Source organism: Leuciscus leuciscus (assembly GCF_965113295.1).
Source record: "Leuciscus leuciscus genome assembly, chromosome: 21".
NCBI lineage: Eukaryota > Metazoa > Chordata > Actinopteri > Cypriniformes > Leuciscidae > Leuciscus > Leuciscus leuciscus.
The window spans coordinates 26,105,068-26,120,034 of NC_138745.1; the positions used below are offsets into that span (position 1 = coordinate 26,105,068).

Here is a 14,967-nt window from a genome sequence, read left to right on the forward strand (position 1 = left end):
CTCTGAAATGGAAATAAAATGGTTCTTCAATACATTACATTGTCTTGGTGATGCCTTGGTGATCAGAAAGGAGAATACTTAATTCAAGTGTTTTGGAGGACATAATATATCTACACGTTATTTATTTTACTGATTAATCCAATAGATAGACTAACTAGTTATACACCTGAAGGACATGCAGTAATAAATGTATCCATTTTTTGTACGTATTTTGTGCCGACAGGCACATTAACATTGGAGTACTTGCTAACAGCAATGAGCCCCTTGCGAGAGCCACCGAATGATTGATTTTGTGAAAGCTGTGAAATGAGCTTTTCATATTCATAGGCGCTGGAATGATCCATGGACTTCTGAATATTCAAGTGTTTTATTTTTCCATTCATCTTTAAAATACAATGAGGATTAATGATATGCACTGAGGGATGTATGAATCTGTTTTTTTTTTCTTCTTCTCAGTTACAGTGAGATGATTCCTGTGTAATCAGTCTGTAGAATTCCTGCGTGACAATCTCTTACTCACTTCAAGATAAAAAATAGCTCTGAAACTAAATTCCTAAACACATCATGACCTGAAAAGTTCAAAAATGCCCAGAATAATCTAAATGAGCAGCTTCAGTTTAAATCTAGCCCTAAAAACAGACACTGATATGAATCGAGTTAGTTACATGTGTGACCAAAGAATCAAATCACAGAGGTATTACACAGGAATCAATTAGTTACAAAAACAATTCAACATTTCTTTTTTCCACAAACATTGTAAAAGACATGATTATTTCTCATCACCGTCATGTACAGCGGGTGGCCCTAAAATACCTATTGACCTTTAATATCCTTTATTAAAACCGGCAAAAAATACAAACAAAAACATTGAAGTACTGTAGCTACATGAAGAGAAAAAGAGCAATTCACATTAGATTCACATATTCAAGTCCATCTAAAGCAAACAAGTGATGAGTAGGTTGCTGTACACTTTTTGCTGTTGCCACAGAGAGGAAAACACACCTGTTTTACCCACGGAGGGCTCAGACTCAGTCCTAGGGGTGGGTTAATCAGATTCAGAAGATCGCAGTTGTTGAGAAAGCCCGTTGTTTGAGGACACAGTACTTGAGTGTATGAACAGTCTAAATCCAATCTCACGTGCTGGTCTCAAAATTTTCTCCCTCGGTTGACATTCACAATATGTGAAACTTAAGTATACAAAAGTTCATTATAAAGAGATGAAGCGTTACTGCAAAGTAATGAGTCACTGCTCATTTAAACCTGTACCGTTGCAAAACGACAATAAAAATAAAGAAGATAATCGTCTTTTCTAGGGTTCCCTAGCATTTCCTTAACAATACTATACACCCGTTGCAATGCGGCCTTCTGGCGTAAATTCTCCCGGTTTGTTAGGTCAGCGAGGCATGATTTCATCCCTCACCTAAAGGCCGACTTCTCTCTGTGATTTACAAATGACACTTGGTTTCTCCCAAACCAGCTGCCTCCTCTATATTATGGAGCGTTACACTGCAGCTAACGGTCAGCAATATTTCAAGACACGAAGACGCGCTTCATGTGACACACAACCCACAAACTGTTTAAAGTTTTCAAGCATAGTGTGAATGGTCCATGCAAAGTCTTCACAAGAAGAGCATAAGTATGAAATGTGTGAAACCTATCTATCTATCTAAAGATGGATTTGATCCATTCCTAACATGAGTTTACCAAGCATGAGGCTACCAGCAGCAGAACGTCATTAGCTTACACAACAGATAGCTTCCACGCCATGGCAAACATTTCTATTGTCCATCTCTTAAAAAAAAAATAAAAAAAAGTCAAAATAGCTAAAAATTGAGCAAAAACGCAAGTCTAGTTTGTGAGCATACAAATAGGTGAACTGTTCAACCCGTACACGAATTCGGCGACCGTCCCTAGACTACTAGAACGCTGCTTCTGACTTAGCAAGACACTCTGGTCCAAATGTACAAACCATGCTAGAGGCACATCTGTGCTTGGTGTGAAGCAGATGGGAGACTATTGGAGAGGCCCTCAACATTCAGAAGGCCTTGAGAAGACCGAAATGACTGTAAGGGAAAGGGCTCAATGGCACCCAGAGTCGGGTGAATCAAGAAGCCACCTGCTGATTGGATTCGGATGGAGTCGAACTGGTAAAGTGATGCTTGAGTTCGAGCAGGTGGTGATGGCAAGGTCATTCGAGACGGACGAGATCTATTTACGATGTTCAATTGACGCGGAGAGATGAAGTGTATGTGGAGTGGAAATTGAGGGCGCTCTGTCACCTAAATAATCCCCTCACATGGGGCCGCTCTAGGCCACCGTCTGCCTGAAGCAGCACAAGAGAGGAGGTCGCTCTGGTAAAGGACAGCCCACCGAGGCCGCAGACGATTCAAACACAGGTGCCCTGGTGAGCGGGAGGCAGAGCTTTGCGGTTCTTTAAGCCTTGGCTTTTCTCTTTGAAGTCCATGGGCTTCTGCTGGGACGTGTCGATAAGAGCGCTGGCGATGGCTATACCTGCAGACAACACACAACAAAGCAAGCCGAGGGTTAGAGAGGAGAAGCACATACTCACCGAAAGGTTTCAAAAGCAAAAACGATTCATTTACATGTCAAAGCAATGTTATTTAAAAAAGGGACAATGGTAACTTGAAGCTATCTCTTTCAAAAGAACAAATATCAGCTCCTGACTGTTCATGCATAAAGAAAAATTTCTCGTCTTCCTCGGAAGACTCAGAAGCCACTCCTTGTTCAATGTCAAGGTCGTCGGTTTCAAGAAGCATCCGTTTCACATATTCTGTGACCACTTTTCTCTCATTCTAGGATGGGGGTTTGAAGTGAACCAGACTCCCAGCACCTTACGTTTTGTGCCAAGATTCCGTCACGGACTGCTGTGGTCAAAACCATGGCTGCAACCCCAAAGCCATTTTTCAAAGCAGCATCTCACAAATCATCCTACAAACACAACGGCCACTTCTGTGCTAGTCTGGCACTGCTCCCTCCCTGCTATTGAAGCAATACAATTATCGGAGGGGAACAATTCATTACTTCAGACAGGCCAGGGCAAAAGGAATTGAATTCAGCACATTGGTGAAAAGCCGGAGCTTCAAGCGTTCAGGCGAAGACGATTTACATCCAAGAACAACCTGAGCCTCAGACAGTTACACACTGCCCTACATCGATTTATTACCCATAACACCTGGCCTGCAGGGAGGAATGTGAAAACTACATGTCTGTCACCAGAACAGTCCTTGGGATTGAAGAGTGCAGTGTATGCCTACTACTGTAGTGCTTTAAGAGCTGGATATGCATGAACTTACTACTTATCATTCAGTTAAAAAAGGACTGGACATGAGCCAGTAATGGTGGGTCAGCAGTGTTTGATGCTAGATTATTATAATTTTTTAACTTGGTCAGATCATGAGGATTTGGGGATCAAAGTTTTCTAACTTTTCTAACTCAAAAATATAATCTACAATGAAAAATAAAGCATTTAACTGTACTGAAGCTGAGCTGCAAAAATGGCTTGTTCAGAAATGTTTGTATTTAAGATGTTAAAAACCAAAACATTAAGAAATGATCACACTCACTCATCAACAGTGCTTACAGGGGAATCTGAAACTTAAAAAAACAAAAAACATGTACATATATCTTTAAGAACATTAAGTAATGACCGCCCACATTTAATCATCAGCCATGCTTACTGGGTAATCTTAAAAACCTGGTTTGGAAATGGAATGAAATGAAATACAATACTGGACTACAGGCACGCATCCACATTTTGTCATTACATCACATAGAAAAAAGAAAATTCCATATTATAAAAGGCCGGACATGTATGTTTTCCCACTGAAAATAGAAGGTCTTATATGATCACATTAATCAACAAAAATTCAGTTGATTTTGTTAGCCAGGTGTGAAACAAACAAGACGTTCAATATTATATATATAGATAATATAGATTTTAAATATATTTTACTTAAAGGGATAGTTCACTTTGAAATTAACTTACCTCAAGGGCATCCAAGATGTAGATGTCTTTTTTTCCGCAGTAGTTTCAATTTTGATATTTTTAGGTCAAACCGTTCTTGTCTGTCAGTCATATAATGCAGGTCTATGGTCACGGTCTCAAAGAACATGCACAGAGTCCAAATTAAAACAATTCCCCGTCGTCCAAATTAAACAATTCCCCGTCGTCCAAATTAAACAATTCCCCATCGTAAGTACACATTGATGGCCTAAGACACGAAACGAGCGGTTTGTGTGAGAAAACGAACAGTATTTATATCGTTTTTACGTCTTATACACAGCCATGTCGAAGTGATCTGATCTGACGTGTACGCAGACTGGTGCATAGATATATACACTAGATGTCGCCTTAAAGACATTCGTTCCAATGAACTGCCGTAGACAAGGCGACATCTAGTGTATATATCTATGCACCAGTCTGCGTACACGTCAGATCAGATCACTTCGACATGGCTGTGTATAAGTGGTAAAAACGATATAAATACTGTTCGTTTTCTCACACAAACCGCTCGTTTCGTGTCTTAGGCTATCAATGTGTACTTACGATGGGGGAATTGTTTAATTTGGACGACGGGGAATTGTTTTAATTTGGACTCTGTGCATGCTCTTTGAGACCGTGACCATAGACCTGCATTATATGACTGACAGACAAGAACGGTTTGACCTAAAAATATCAAAATTGAAACTACTGCGGAAAAAAAGACACCTTCATCTTGGATGCCCTTGAGGTAAGCTAAAACATACCAAAAATTAATTTCAAAGTGAACTATCCCTTTAAATATATCATGCTTTCTAATAATAATTAAAATTGCCAGCATCAAGGAAATCTCATAGTATCTGTGAAAATAATCAATATGGTTAAAACCGATCAGCATCTGTCTGCTTGCTGAGTTCATTATCATGTCCAAGAGCTAGGTTGAGTGGGAGGCTGTTTTAGAGAAAAAAGGCACCATGTTTTCAGGATCATGCTCACATCACACCAGGTAGACATGCAGACAGAGCAGGGTGACAGCTGACAAAAGCAGCCTTCTCTGCTCCAAACTCCTACATCAGTCAAACACAGATTGGTCTGCTCTGTGAAGGTGATGCACCGCTTTATCCTAGCAGACTAACACCTACACATCCACCCTGCTGTGGAACTTCCAAAAAGACGAAATAAAACAAAGCTCTTTGACGACAAAGAGACATCTGTGCGCAAAGCTCCTGTGCTTCTCTCCAAAAATATTCTTTTTTGATTCAGAACAGTCTCAAAAATGTTTCTCTCCTTTCATTTCCCTCTATCTGATGTAACCCTTTCCAAAAGTGTGTGTGACAAACTTCAACAGCCCAGCAAGCAGCCACTCTTGGTTTTCAGTGCCATGAAATTACACGACAGATTCAACTTCCTTCAGATATCACCCAAAACATTTTGTTGTTTTTATGCAGTTATTTGTTGCCTCTGTTTGTGCTTGTCAAACAAGATGAGCTATTAGAGAAGCTTTACTGAAACAAAAGTTTTTTTGTTTGTTTTTTCTCCAGATCAGTCATGTTCCTGGGGAGAAAGTCAAGCTTAAAGGGACAAGGTCCCATAAAACAGCATGTTGACTGACAGGCCTGCTGAGAAGGGGAAAGGGTAAAAGGTTTTTTTCTCAACACAAACGAATCACTCTATTGCTCTTAAAGCCAGACAGAGGTCTATGAGACAGACCTCAAGCTGACATGGCTTTTAAAGCACTGGCGTCTAAATATGTGCGCGTGTTATACGTCAGTATGAGCTCTCAGAAAAGGTGCTGCCAGTTGAAGGTGAATGACAAAGATGTGGAAAAAAGACAGAAACTGGACAACATCATTATTGTATTGATTATTTTTTGTTTTACATTTGTAGAGGCCACGTTTGGTGTTCACAGGAACATGACAATCCTTTGTCCCAAAGTCAAGGACACTGAGAGGTACAATGCCTACTCGATTTTCTTAGTCCAATAAGCTGTAACAGACTGGTAGATCTGTTTTATTCCGGCTATAGACAGGAGACATTCAGACTGGGGTTAGCCATAGTGGTGTAAGAGGATATGACCGGCAGTCACAGACAAACTTACATCAGACCACCAGGGGAACACTGGAGAAGTTCTCTGACTTCCTGCATGAAATTAATTCTCACATGGGGAATGAACCAGACTGCAACATAAGCGCGCAGTGGGCATGATAATTCGGTGTAACACATTAACGGAAAAGCTGCCTGAACCATGTCAGAGTTTTAAATTTCAGTCAAATTTTATGCTAGCGATAAAATTACCAAGAGGATAATACAAGTGCCAAAGAACATGCATGAACATTAGGGATTTACAATGCATATGATATCAGTTTTCTGCAGATATTAGAGGTGGTTTTTGTTTTGTTTTTGTTTCTTTTATCAGTATATAATATACTGTATCAGTATAGACATATTTGAGCATGTTAAATTCCTTAATTTTTACATTTAGACTACATTGGCTGTATTGCTAACTTAAAAGTTATCTAAATCTTCTAAAACACTAATAATGTAATACCGCAGTTAAATGTAATCTTTAGCAAATCTCAAAATATTCTATTTTCATAATGTACATTATAATATTGTGATGCTTAAATTTATCTGTAGCATTCACAAAATGGTGAATTACATTGAATTAAAGCTATACAGCTGATAAATGAATGCATTCTCTAAAAATCGAACCCATTACCTTGGGGTTGCTAGCACCATTCTCTGCAGTGTGAGCTTCAGGAAGGCTACATGCAAAACAAGTACATGTAAAGTGGGGACACTTTTTAAGACAGGTTTCTAAAATACTGACCTGACTGGCCGGGTGGAGGAACACCAGATGCTCCTCGTGGGAGACACAAGAGCACCGTGAGCACTGCTGCTTTACCCCCAGAACAGGGTTCCACGGCCACTGGCTTGGGCGGTCCCTGTGGAGAGATCAGAGGAAATGTGTCATCTATAACAAGCAGCCTCCTCAACACATCACCATCAGTCACAAATGTCACAGTGCTCTGTGTGAGATGACATTGTAGGATGTCTCTCGCACGTCAAAAGAAAAGGAAAATTCACATCGTGATCATCTCAGTAACAAAATCACCTACCCAGAAACTCAAAAGCAAGCCACTTTCAAAGTTCACATCATGCACGCACACGCAGAGAAAATGTGACATTTGAGGTTGTCGACTACCAACTCAGGTCATGTTGTAGCACCCGCTCTCTGTTCCTATAAACGCTGCTCTGGATAGAAGTATGCATCAGCGGGTCTCTGATGCAGCATAGTGGAATGAGGAGGAAAGAAGCCACAGGCAATCACAGTGATTTTAAAATGTCATCTTGTATCTCACATTACAGATTATTCAGCTAAAATGCAGAGGATTGGTCCACTCACATGCATATGAATGCTTTTCTAAAAGGACTTGTTGATTGTTTTATGCATTTTAATGACAAAGGGAGTCATAAATGTCTCTGTCATTGAATAGAAATGTTTTGTGTATGGGGTATTGTCTTTTAAGATTCCCTTAGCTCATTAATACACTCTCATCTCTGGCCCTACAACACAAACTGACTCAGCTATAGAGTGGCTTTATTCACCATTTAAAGAGAGTGCCTCTTCAAGAGCTCTTCCAAGAGCGTGCTGCAAGATCACAGACTTTGGCAGCCAATGGCTCTCCACAAAATGACGCTTTAATATCTTACCCCAGTTGCCAAAATGTGTGTAAAAAAAATTGAAAGGCACAAAAAGGGAACAGACGCCAACTAATATTTTCTGCCAAGAACGGTCCTCATGGAGCCTATAATCGGAATTAAACGCCAGACGTCAAACCAACAAAGTTACCCTAAGGTACCTTTCTCTAAAGCAGGAATGTTTAATACAAACCTGGCTCTTTCTCACCACAATATAATTATGACAATTATTGAAGCCTACAGCAGACATTTAAATGAGCTCTATGTGGCTTTGGATTGATCTGCAGATCATTAAAATGTTTTTTTTGTGTCCTATTGCGCCATATCACACAATCAAACAGACCATCCAGATCTGCCTATCTATTTTCCAGTTTAAAGGCAAAATATGAAAGATTTTTGGATTAAAATATCCCAAAACCACTAGAACAAGGTTATATATTTTGTTGACTGTTTGCAAGAATGTTTAAATCCAGAGAAATAAGCAATTTTAACCAGGAAACGGTTCGTGTCCGGGCCTCACCTTTCAATGACATCATACCCGCGTTACCCTCGTTTTCCGGTTTTATTCTGTAGAAACCATGGAAACATCAAAGATGCTTTAATATATTGGGCCCTATCTTACACCCGGCGCAATGCAGCGCCAAGCGCGACGCAAGTGTTTTTTGCTAGTTTCAGCCTGACGCAGTTATCTTTTTCACGTCCTGCGCCACGTTGTTTAACCCTCTGAGGTCGAGAAACGCGCCGACGCGTTTTGCTGGATTTTTTTCACATAGCAGCAACATAAACTTAAATTACTCCGTCATTTATGGTTATACAGAAAAAAGAAATATAAAAAAATAATCTGTGATATTTCTACTTTTGTATGTGTCCACTTACAATCAAATCAAAACATTGTGCTTTTGTAAAATAAAGAAAATAAACAGGGTGTGCGTTCTGCCCCTCTTGAGCACGTCTATAAACTGAAACAAAACTCAGCGAATACTTCTCACACATTTATGAGCCATACACCTTTATACACATTTAAGTGTGTACTTTTAAATGATCGGATTCAAACTGAAAACAAATATTCTCTGTTGAAGTAATTTGTATAAAACCAACAGGATGTCCAGCTTCTCAAACGCTTGCTAATTACTTTTTAATTCGACACGCCCACTCGCGCAAAAGAGATTCACATGCAAATCTCCACATGGGACGCGAACGCCCTCGTTACCTCAAACACAAAACACCAAAAAACTTCACAAGTCTCTGCTTTTCGTCGAGTTTGGAAGACACGTCTGAGCTTATATTGGATTTACCTCAGAAGAAGAAGAACGCGATTTGAAGACAAGAAAGATGTAAGGTAAGAAATTCTTACTTATTAGTTTATGGTAGCCTATTGTTGCATAAACTTCACATTGCAGTTGAACTGTTGCTAGATATATGGTGAATATTATACTATTTAGACCCGTGTTTCCTGTTAAATACTGTTTGTGGATATCTGCTCAAACATAGATGTGTATAACCATAATGTTTAATATTTTGGAGCGCGATGGCGTTTGAATGTATCATTTTGGAGCGCGCTGTGGGTTTGAGTATCATATTTTGGAGCGCGCTGTGCGTTTGAATGTATCATATTTTGGAGCGCGCTGTGGGTTTGAGTATCATATTTTGGAGCGCGCTGTGGGTTTGAGTATCATATTTTGGAGCGCGCTGTGGGTTTGAATGTATCATATTTTGGAGCGCGATTGCGTTTGAAAGGAAAAAAATGCACCAAACATTAGGCTTTATGTTTTTACTATTATCTCATTTCATATCATCATAACGAATGGAAACATTTAAGTAACATATGATAATCAATATATTTTTCTCTAGCGTAGTTGTTCTTGAAATCTTTTGGAAGATTTAATTTATTGTTATTATTATTTTATGCAGCACTGCATAGCCTATGCCTACAAGGCACAACAAACCTGGTGTTCATTATATATTGTTGGAAACGTGTGTGTGTGTGTGTATTCTGTGAATTTTAAAAAGAAATTTTAACCAGAAAAATCTAAAATCTATTCCCAAAATCGTGCAGCCCTATAGTTTCTCTTGATATCAGTATGTTCACAGTTTTTTCTTTTTTTTTTTCTTTCAGGGACCAGATGCAACTGAGTCCTGCTGACTTCAACATTCACATGAGTCTCTGTACATGAACATGGTAAAGTGAAAATCAAACACCTTGGAAATTAAAGGTATGTACAATGTTTTTAGGAATGGCACAAAGGTCTCTGTCTTTGGATCATTGTTTTCAATGTGCTCTTTTGTCATTTGTATTTTTGGATTGTGTTGTGTTGTAAATAAATCCAAACAATCTAAAAGCCATTCTTTTTTAAATCTCCTCATTCTTTGTGCAAGGTTGCTCTGAATGACAGGGCCTGATCGCTCCTAATAGGGCAGTTAGGGGAGTGTCTTTGTCTTTCTCAGGTGTTAAAGCCTTACATATTCATGAGATGATCACGCCTCTTTGCATATGGCTTTGTCACACAAAACACGTCTTAGAAATTTTAAATCAATATATTGTCTTATCTGAATGAGCAGTCAGGGTGATTTTCACATAGTTTTGGAGCAAATATTCTAGGCTATGTCATACAATTTTCAAAAGTCTTGTGAAGAAATAATCAGTATGGGTTTCATGGCCTTATTTCAGTAAGAATTTTTTTTTGTATTTTCACAAACCACGCATAAATGTCATTATCTCAAAACTACAAACTTTTACATACATGCTGCTGATATATTATTGTAGCAGAGTTTGTGCTGAATACAGTGTAATTAGACTTTAGCCATGAAAATATCACTAGTAACAGAAAAAACCACAAATGTCAGAGCATGTCAGAACACCTCCAGCGCCCAGAAAACAGCTCAGACCTCAGAGGGTTAAATAGCAAATGCATTTGGGTCCATTTGTGCGCCCATGGGCGTGCTGGTCTGAAAACGAGGTGTGTTCTGGCGCATTGCTGGCGGGTCCACAAAGCGCGTACATTCTGCTTATTAAACACACAGGGACGCACAGCAGCACACAAACATGCCAAATATTAAAATTAAAAGGATTACAATGTAAAAGATTATTATTGTGTACATAAAGATATGGTGGAATCCGGCTCTGGAGACGGCTTTGGTCTTTCCACTATCAAATTCCGTCATGTAAATAGCGAATCTGCCATGGCGCGAGCGCAACTAGCATTTAAAGAGAATGGGAGATGAGACTCTGATTGGTTTAACGCACGTTAATCCCAAAACACACCCATTACTAGAATAGGGACAACACTTTTAGACCATGCGCCTGGCGCGCAACAATTTTTCCCGTCGTTAAAATAACAAAAGTGGATTCGGGGACACCCTAAGTGAACTTGCGCCCTGCGCTTTAGACCATGTGCTTAGATCGTTAAAATAGGGCCCTGAGTGTGTTTATTAGACAGGTGAGCAACTGTTTGGATACATTCATCAACAGAAATCTAATCATTGTTATATAGCTCAATACAGTTAGTCTTATTGTTTAAATCTCGTTTTCTTGATTTACCACGAGTAAGTACCATGTTTTACCATACATAATATAGATCTAGCTCACTGCAGTGTGTAACAAATGTCTCATAGTAGCATAGTAATTTTCTGAAATGTATTAAATATTTATTATACAAAACAAATAAGAATGAAGTGCAAAATGTTCCTCTTGGCTAATAAAATAATAGAAAATGTGTTCAGTTCTAAAATGAAAGAATTCCCAAGCCCATCACTCTCTCATTTTGTGAGAGAACTCATGAAATTTGGTGGCACAGGCATGGAGGGGCTTGTGAAAGGTCAAATTAAGCCTGCGCTGAAAGTGATGTCCATCAAGCCTGGCTGACAGAGGCTGTTATCAGAGCAATATCTGTCTCTTTGAGAGGAAAAGAGGCCACTTGTGCTGCACTTAAAAAGTTCAAAGCCATTGTTTCTGAGTGACAGGGGGTGGCAAGGGGTGTCTAGCATCCCTTCTAGCTCCCTCATTCCTCCGTGTGCAGAATATCACTGTTTTTCCGCTTGATTTTCTCTCACACTGCATGCTATTTCTTTATCAAAATCAGTCTGTAAAGATATATCCTTCCCTTGCTAAAGACCTACTTGTATCTTAAGGAAAATGCTGAGTTCACACCATGGATCAAAGAGAAACCATGAAGAATGGATGTCAATACAAGTATTTGTTCTGCTAGCCAGACTATCAGGGTCTAGTCTCTAATCCACCACAGAGCACCCTATTTATCATGTGACAGACAGCACAAACAGTAACTGCTAATGGTTTGACAGCGGCCTCAAGACTCTTAAATATGCCCATCGCACACAAATGCCTCTTGCTTTTGAATGACACAGCAAACCTAATTATTTCTGGGAAAACACACCAATCAAGTAATTCATGCTAAATATCACACTTAATTACACGTCTCCATTTTCATCACCACACTTCAGTATCCATTTCTGGCCACAGCTATTGTCTGAGCTTGGTAGTTATGCATTATATAAAGATCCATTTCAATTTCACACCCAAACATACATTACAATAGACTCTTGCTCAAAGGGGTGACTACTTCCTTACACACAAAAGTACTTTGAGAATGATGCTTTTCTCTGTCATGTAAGTTAGAAAGCTTTGTAACTCATGACTAATTTTAATGTGTTTTTTGGGGGGGGGGGGGGGGGTCTTTTAACCCTTTCCCTGCCATAGACCTAATTTTCCATTATTTATGACATAACGCTTCCCAGCCATTGACAGAATTTTCTGGAAATCCATGGGTGTGTCTCAATCAGCTCCCTAGTTCAGTAGTCAGGGCACTGCTCAGGCTGTCTCAATCGCAAAATCCTTTCAGTCATAGACTGTAAAAAAAGATGGACGCTCTCTTCGCTCTCTTCCATTGGTGAGAACTGAAGCCGCCAGTGTCCCGATATGGGGCTGACATCTTGGAACTCGAGTCTGCGCAGTAGCGATCTCGGGACCAGACCTGCGCAACCAGACCTGAGTGCACTTTTTAAAAAATTGATTGCAGTACGACAAGAGGCTTGTTAAAATAAAGTAAAGACAATCTCCTCTGTCCTCCGAAGATCCCGAAAAAAATGTCCGTGGGTGCATCAGTGACTGCTTCGCTCAGAGAACCTGTCAATCACAGCTGTCAATCATGATGTTACACCACCGTTTTTATAGCATCACGTAACTAACTAGAAACCAACTTATTTTTGAAACAGACACTTGAACTTACATCAGCATGATAAAAACGACAGCAAATGAAAGAAACCACCGTTGGAAAAAAGATATTTGAAGTGTAATTTAAACGTTTAGTTGGTCTCACGTCCCGTTGAATAACACGGGGAGGCGGGACTTATGACCTATACTAGGACCAGTCACCGGGGGGCGATCGAGATGTTTTGGCTTCACTTTTCAGGGCTTGAGCGGCACGCTTGCTTTCAGTGCATTGAAATGTTTGCTCCCTAAAAAGTCCCACAATGCACCGTGAAAACCATGGAGCCTCGAAGCTCACTATGTTCCCCTAACGGACGTTCTGAAGAGCGAAACATAAATCACATGAGCCAACTCATGTAGTTAACATTCATAATTTGTTTACAGCTGAAATATGTAACAAGCAAAGTATGTATCATGATGTATTTTTAAATAATATTAAAAAGTAATACAATAAAGATGTCAGTTCTGCTGTTGTTCATAAATACTAGTAGTGACTAGATCATGAGTCCTTCCTTACCAGTGCCCAAATTCATGTGCACTATTTACTGGTTCACGACCTAGAAAGCTATGGAGTAGTTGATTGAGACACACACCATGTTTTCACTGTTACACATCTTCTGAAAGAGTACAGAATCTCCGGATCAAAACACAGGCGAAGAAGCAGCAGAAACAAAAAAACGATTGAAGCATTGCTGCACAAAATAACGTGATCATCAAACAATAAACCGCATGTAAATCAAAACTGCCTAACGTTACCAATTAAAATGTCAACGTAGGGAGAGGTATAGGACTGTGAAGCTTTGGGGGTGTTGATGGAAGCGATCTACTCTCAATCTATGTTTTGATCATCGTTCTGAATCCAATCCAGACATAGTCTTTGACAAAAACATGATTTTCTCAGCTTTTTGTAAAAAATTCTAATTCAATTGTAAAAAAAATAAAATTATATATATATATATATATATATATATATATATATTTTTTTTTTTTTTTTTTTTAAAGCAGAGGCTATGTTCTTTCTTTTGATATATTGCATGTTCAGGTATTCATATATATATTTTTTTATTTTTTTTTGAATGATCAAAAATGCTGGCGCTGACTGACAACTTAAAAAAATTAAATAATGATAGCGGGGAAATAAATAGTTAATATATTTGACTGAAAATTCCTCACAGGAAATTTTTTTGTTTGTTTTAGTTTAGAATAAAATCTTGTTTTATTATTCAATCTTTTGTGTATAAAATTGTATTAAAAAAAAGAGTAAGATTTCTATCTATAAAACTTCTTTAAAACATTAATCGTATAAAAAACTACAACAAAATGACCCTAAAAGATTCTCATTAATCTGTAATGAGTTTCTCTGTGTATTCAATGTATAAACCACCTAACAAGATCTTCAGTCCTCCCAACAACTCCAAATGATCAGACGAATCCATTTTCATATGCTTACTCTCATTCTCTATGGTTTTGGATTCAGTGGTATTCGTCTCATTCACATTAGTCTTGCACCATACAGATTAGAGTAATCCAATTGCAGGCCATTTAGGGAGCATTGCCATAACAGAGTTAATGAATGACAATAGAGTTTAGACCCCAACTAGCAAGCTAAGCGAAGTTTGTTTGTTTTTTTACGAAAACCGAGATTACAGCGGATTACATTATAGCACACGTGCTGCAAAGATGCACTGGAGTAGGTGATTTAAGAGGTTTTCATAAATCCATAACTCACACAGTTTGCACTACAGACATGAATGTTACCTTAAATGTTGGGGCTTTTGAGGAAGAGCTTTTACTTTTAACAGTGATTGGATTTTCCTTTCTAGTCACTATACTATAGTGTATGTAAGACCATAGTATTATAAATATAAAGTTTCAGGTCAATACAACATTTTTATAATTTTATTCAGCAAGGACACATTAAATTGATCAAAAGTGACAGTAAAGACATTTATAATGTTGAGTTCCAATGTTGATAAATTTCTAATGTGGGTTTGATCAAAAGAATTCCATTTTAAATACATGCTGTTCTTCTGAACTTTCT

General features: G+C 38.7%; 1 protein-coding gene across 2 annotated transcripts in view; it reads right to left on the reverse strand.

Moving 5' to 3' along the window:
* Positions 1-348: 348 nt before the first annotated feature.
* atrnl1b (attractin-like 1b) overlaps positions 349-14,967 on the reverse strand; it is a 101,925-nt gene continuing 87,306 nt past the window's right edge. For both annotated transcript variants that reach the window (XM_082152926.1, XM_082152927.1), the window contains exons 28-29: positions 6,831-6,945; positions 349-2,511 (exon numbers count right to left, since the gene is read on the reverse strand). In XM_082152926.1, the coding sequence (XP_082009052.1) occupies positions 2,387-2,511; positions 6,831-6,945 (240 nt within the window). In that variant the 3' untranslated portion in view covers positions 349-2,386. The remainder of the gene's footprint in view (positions 2,512-6,830; positions 6,946-14,967) is intronic.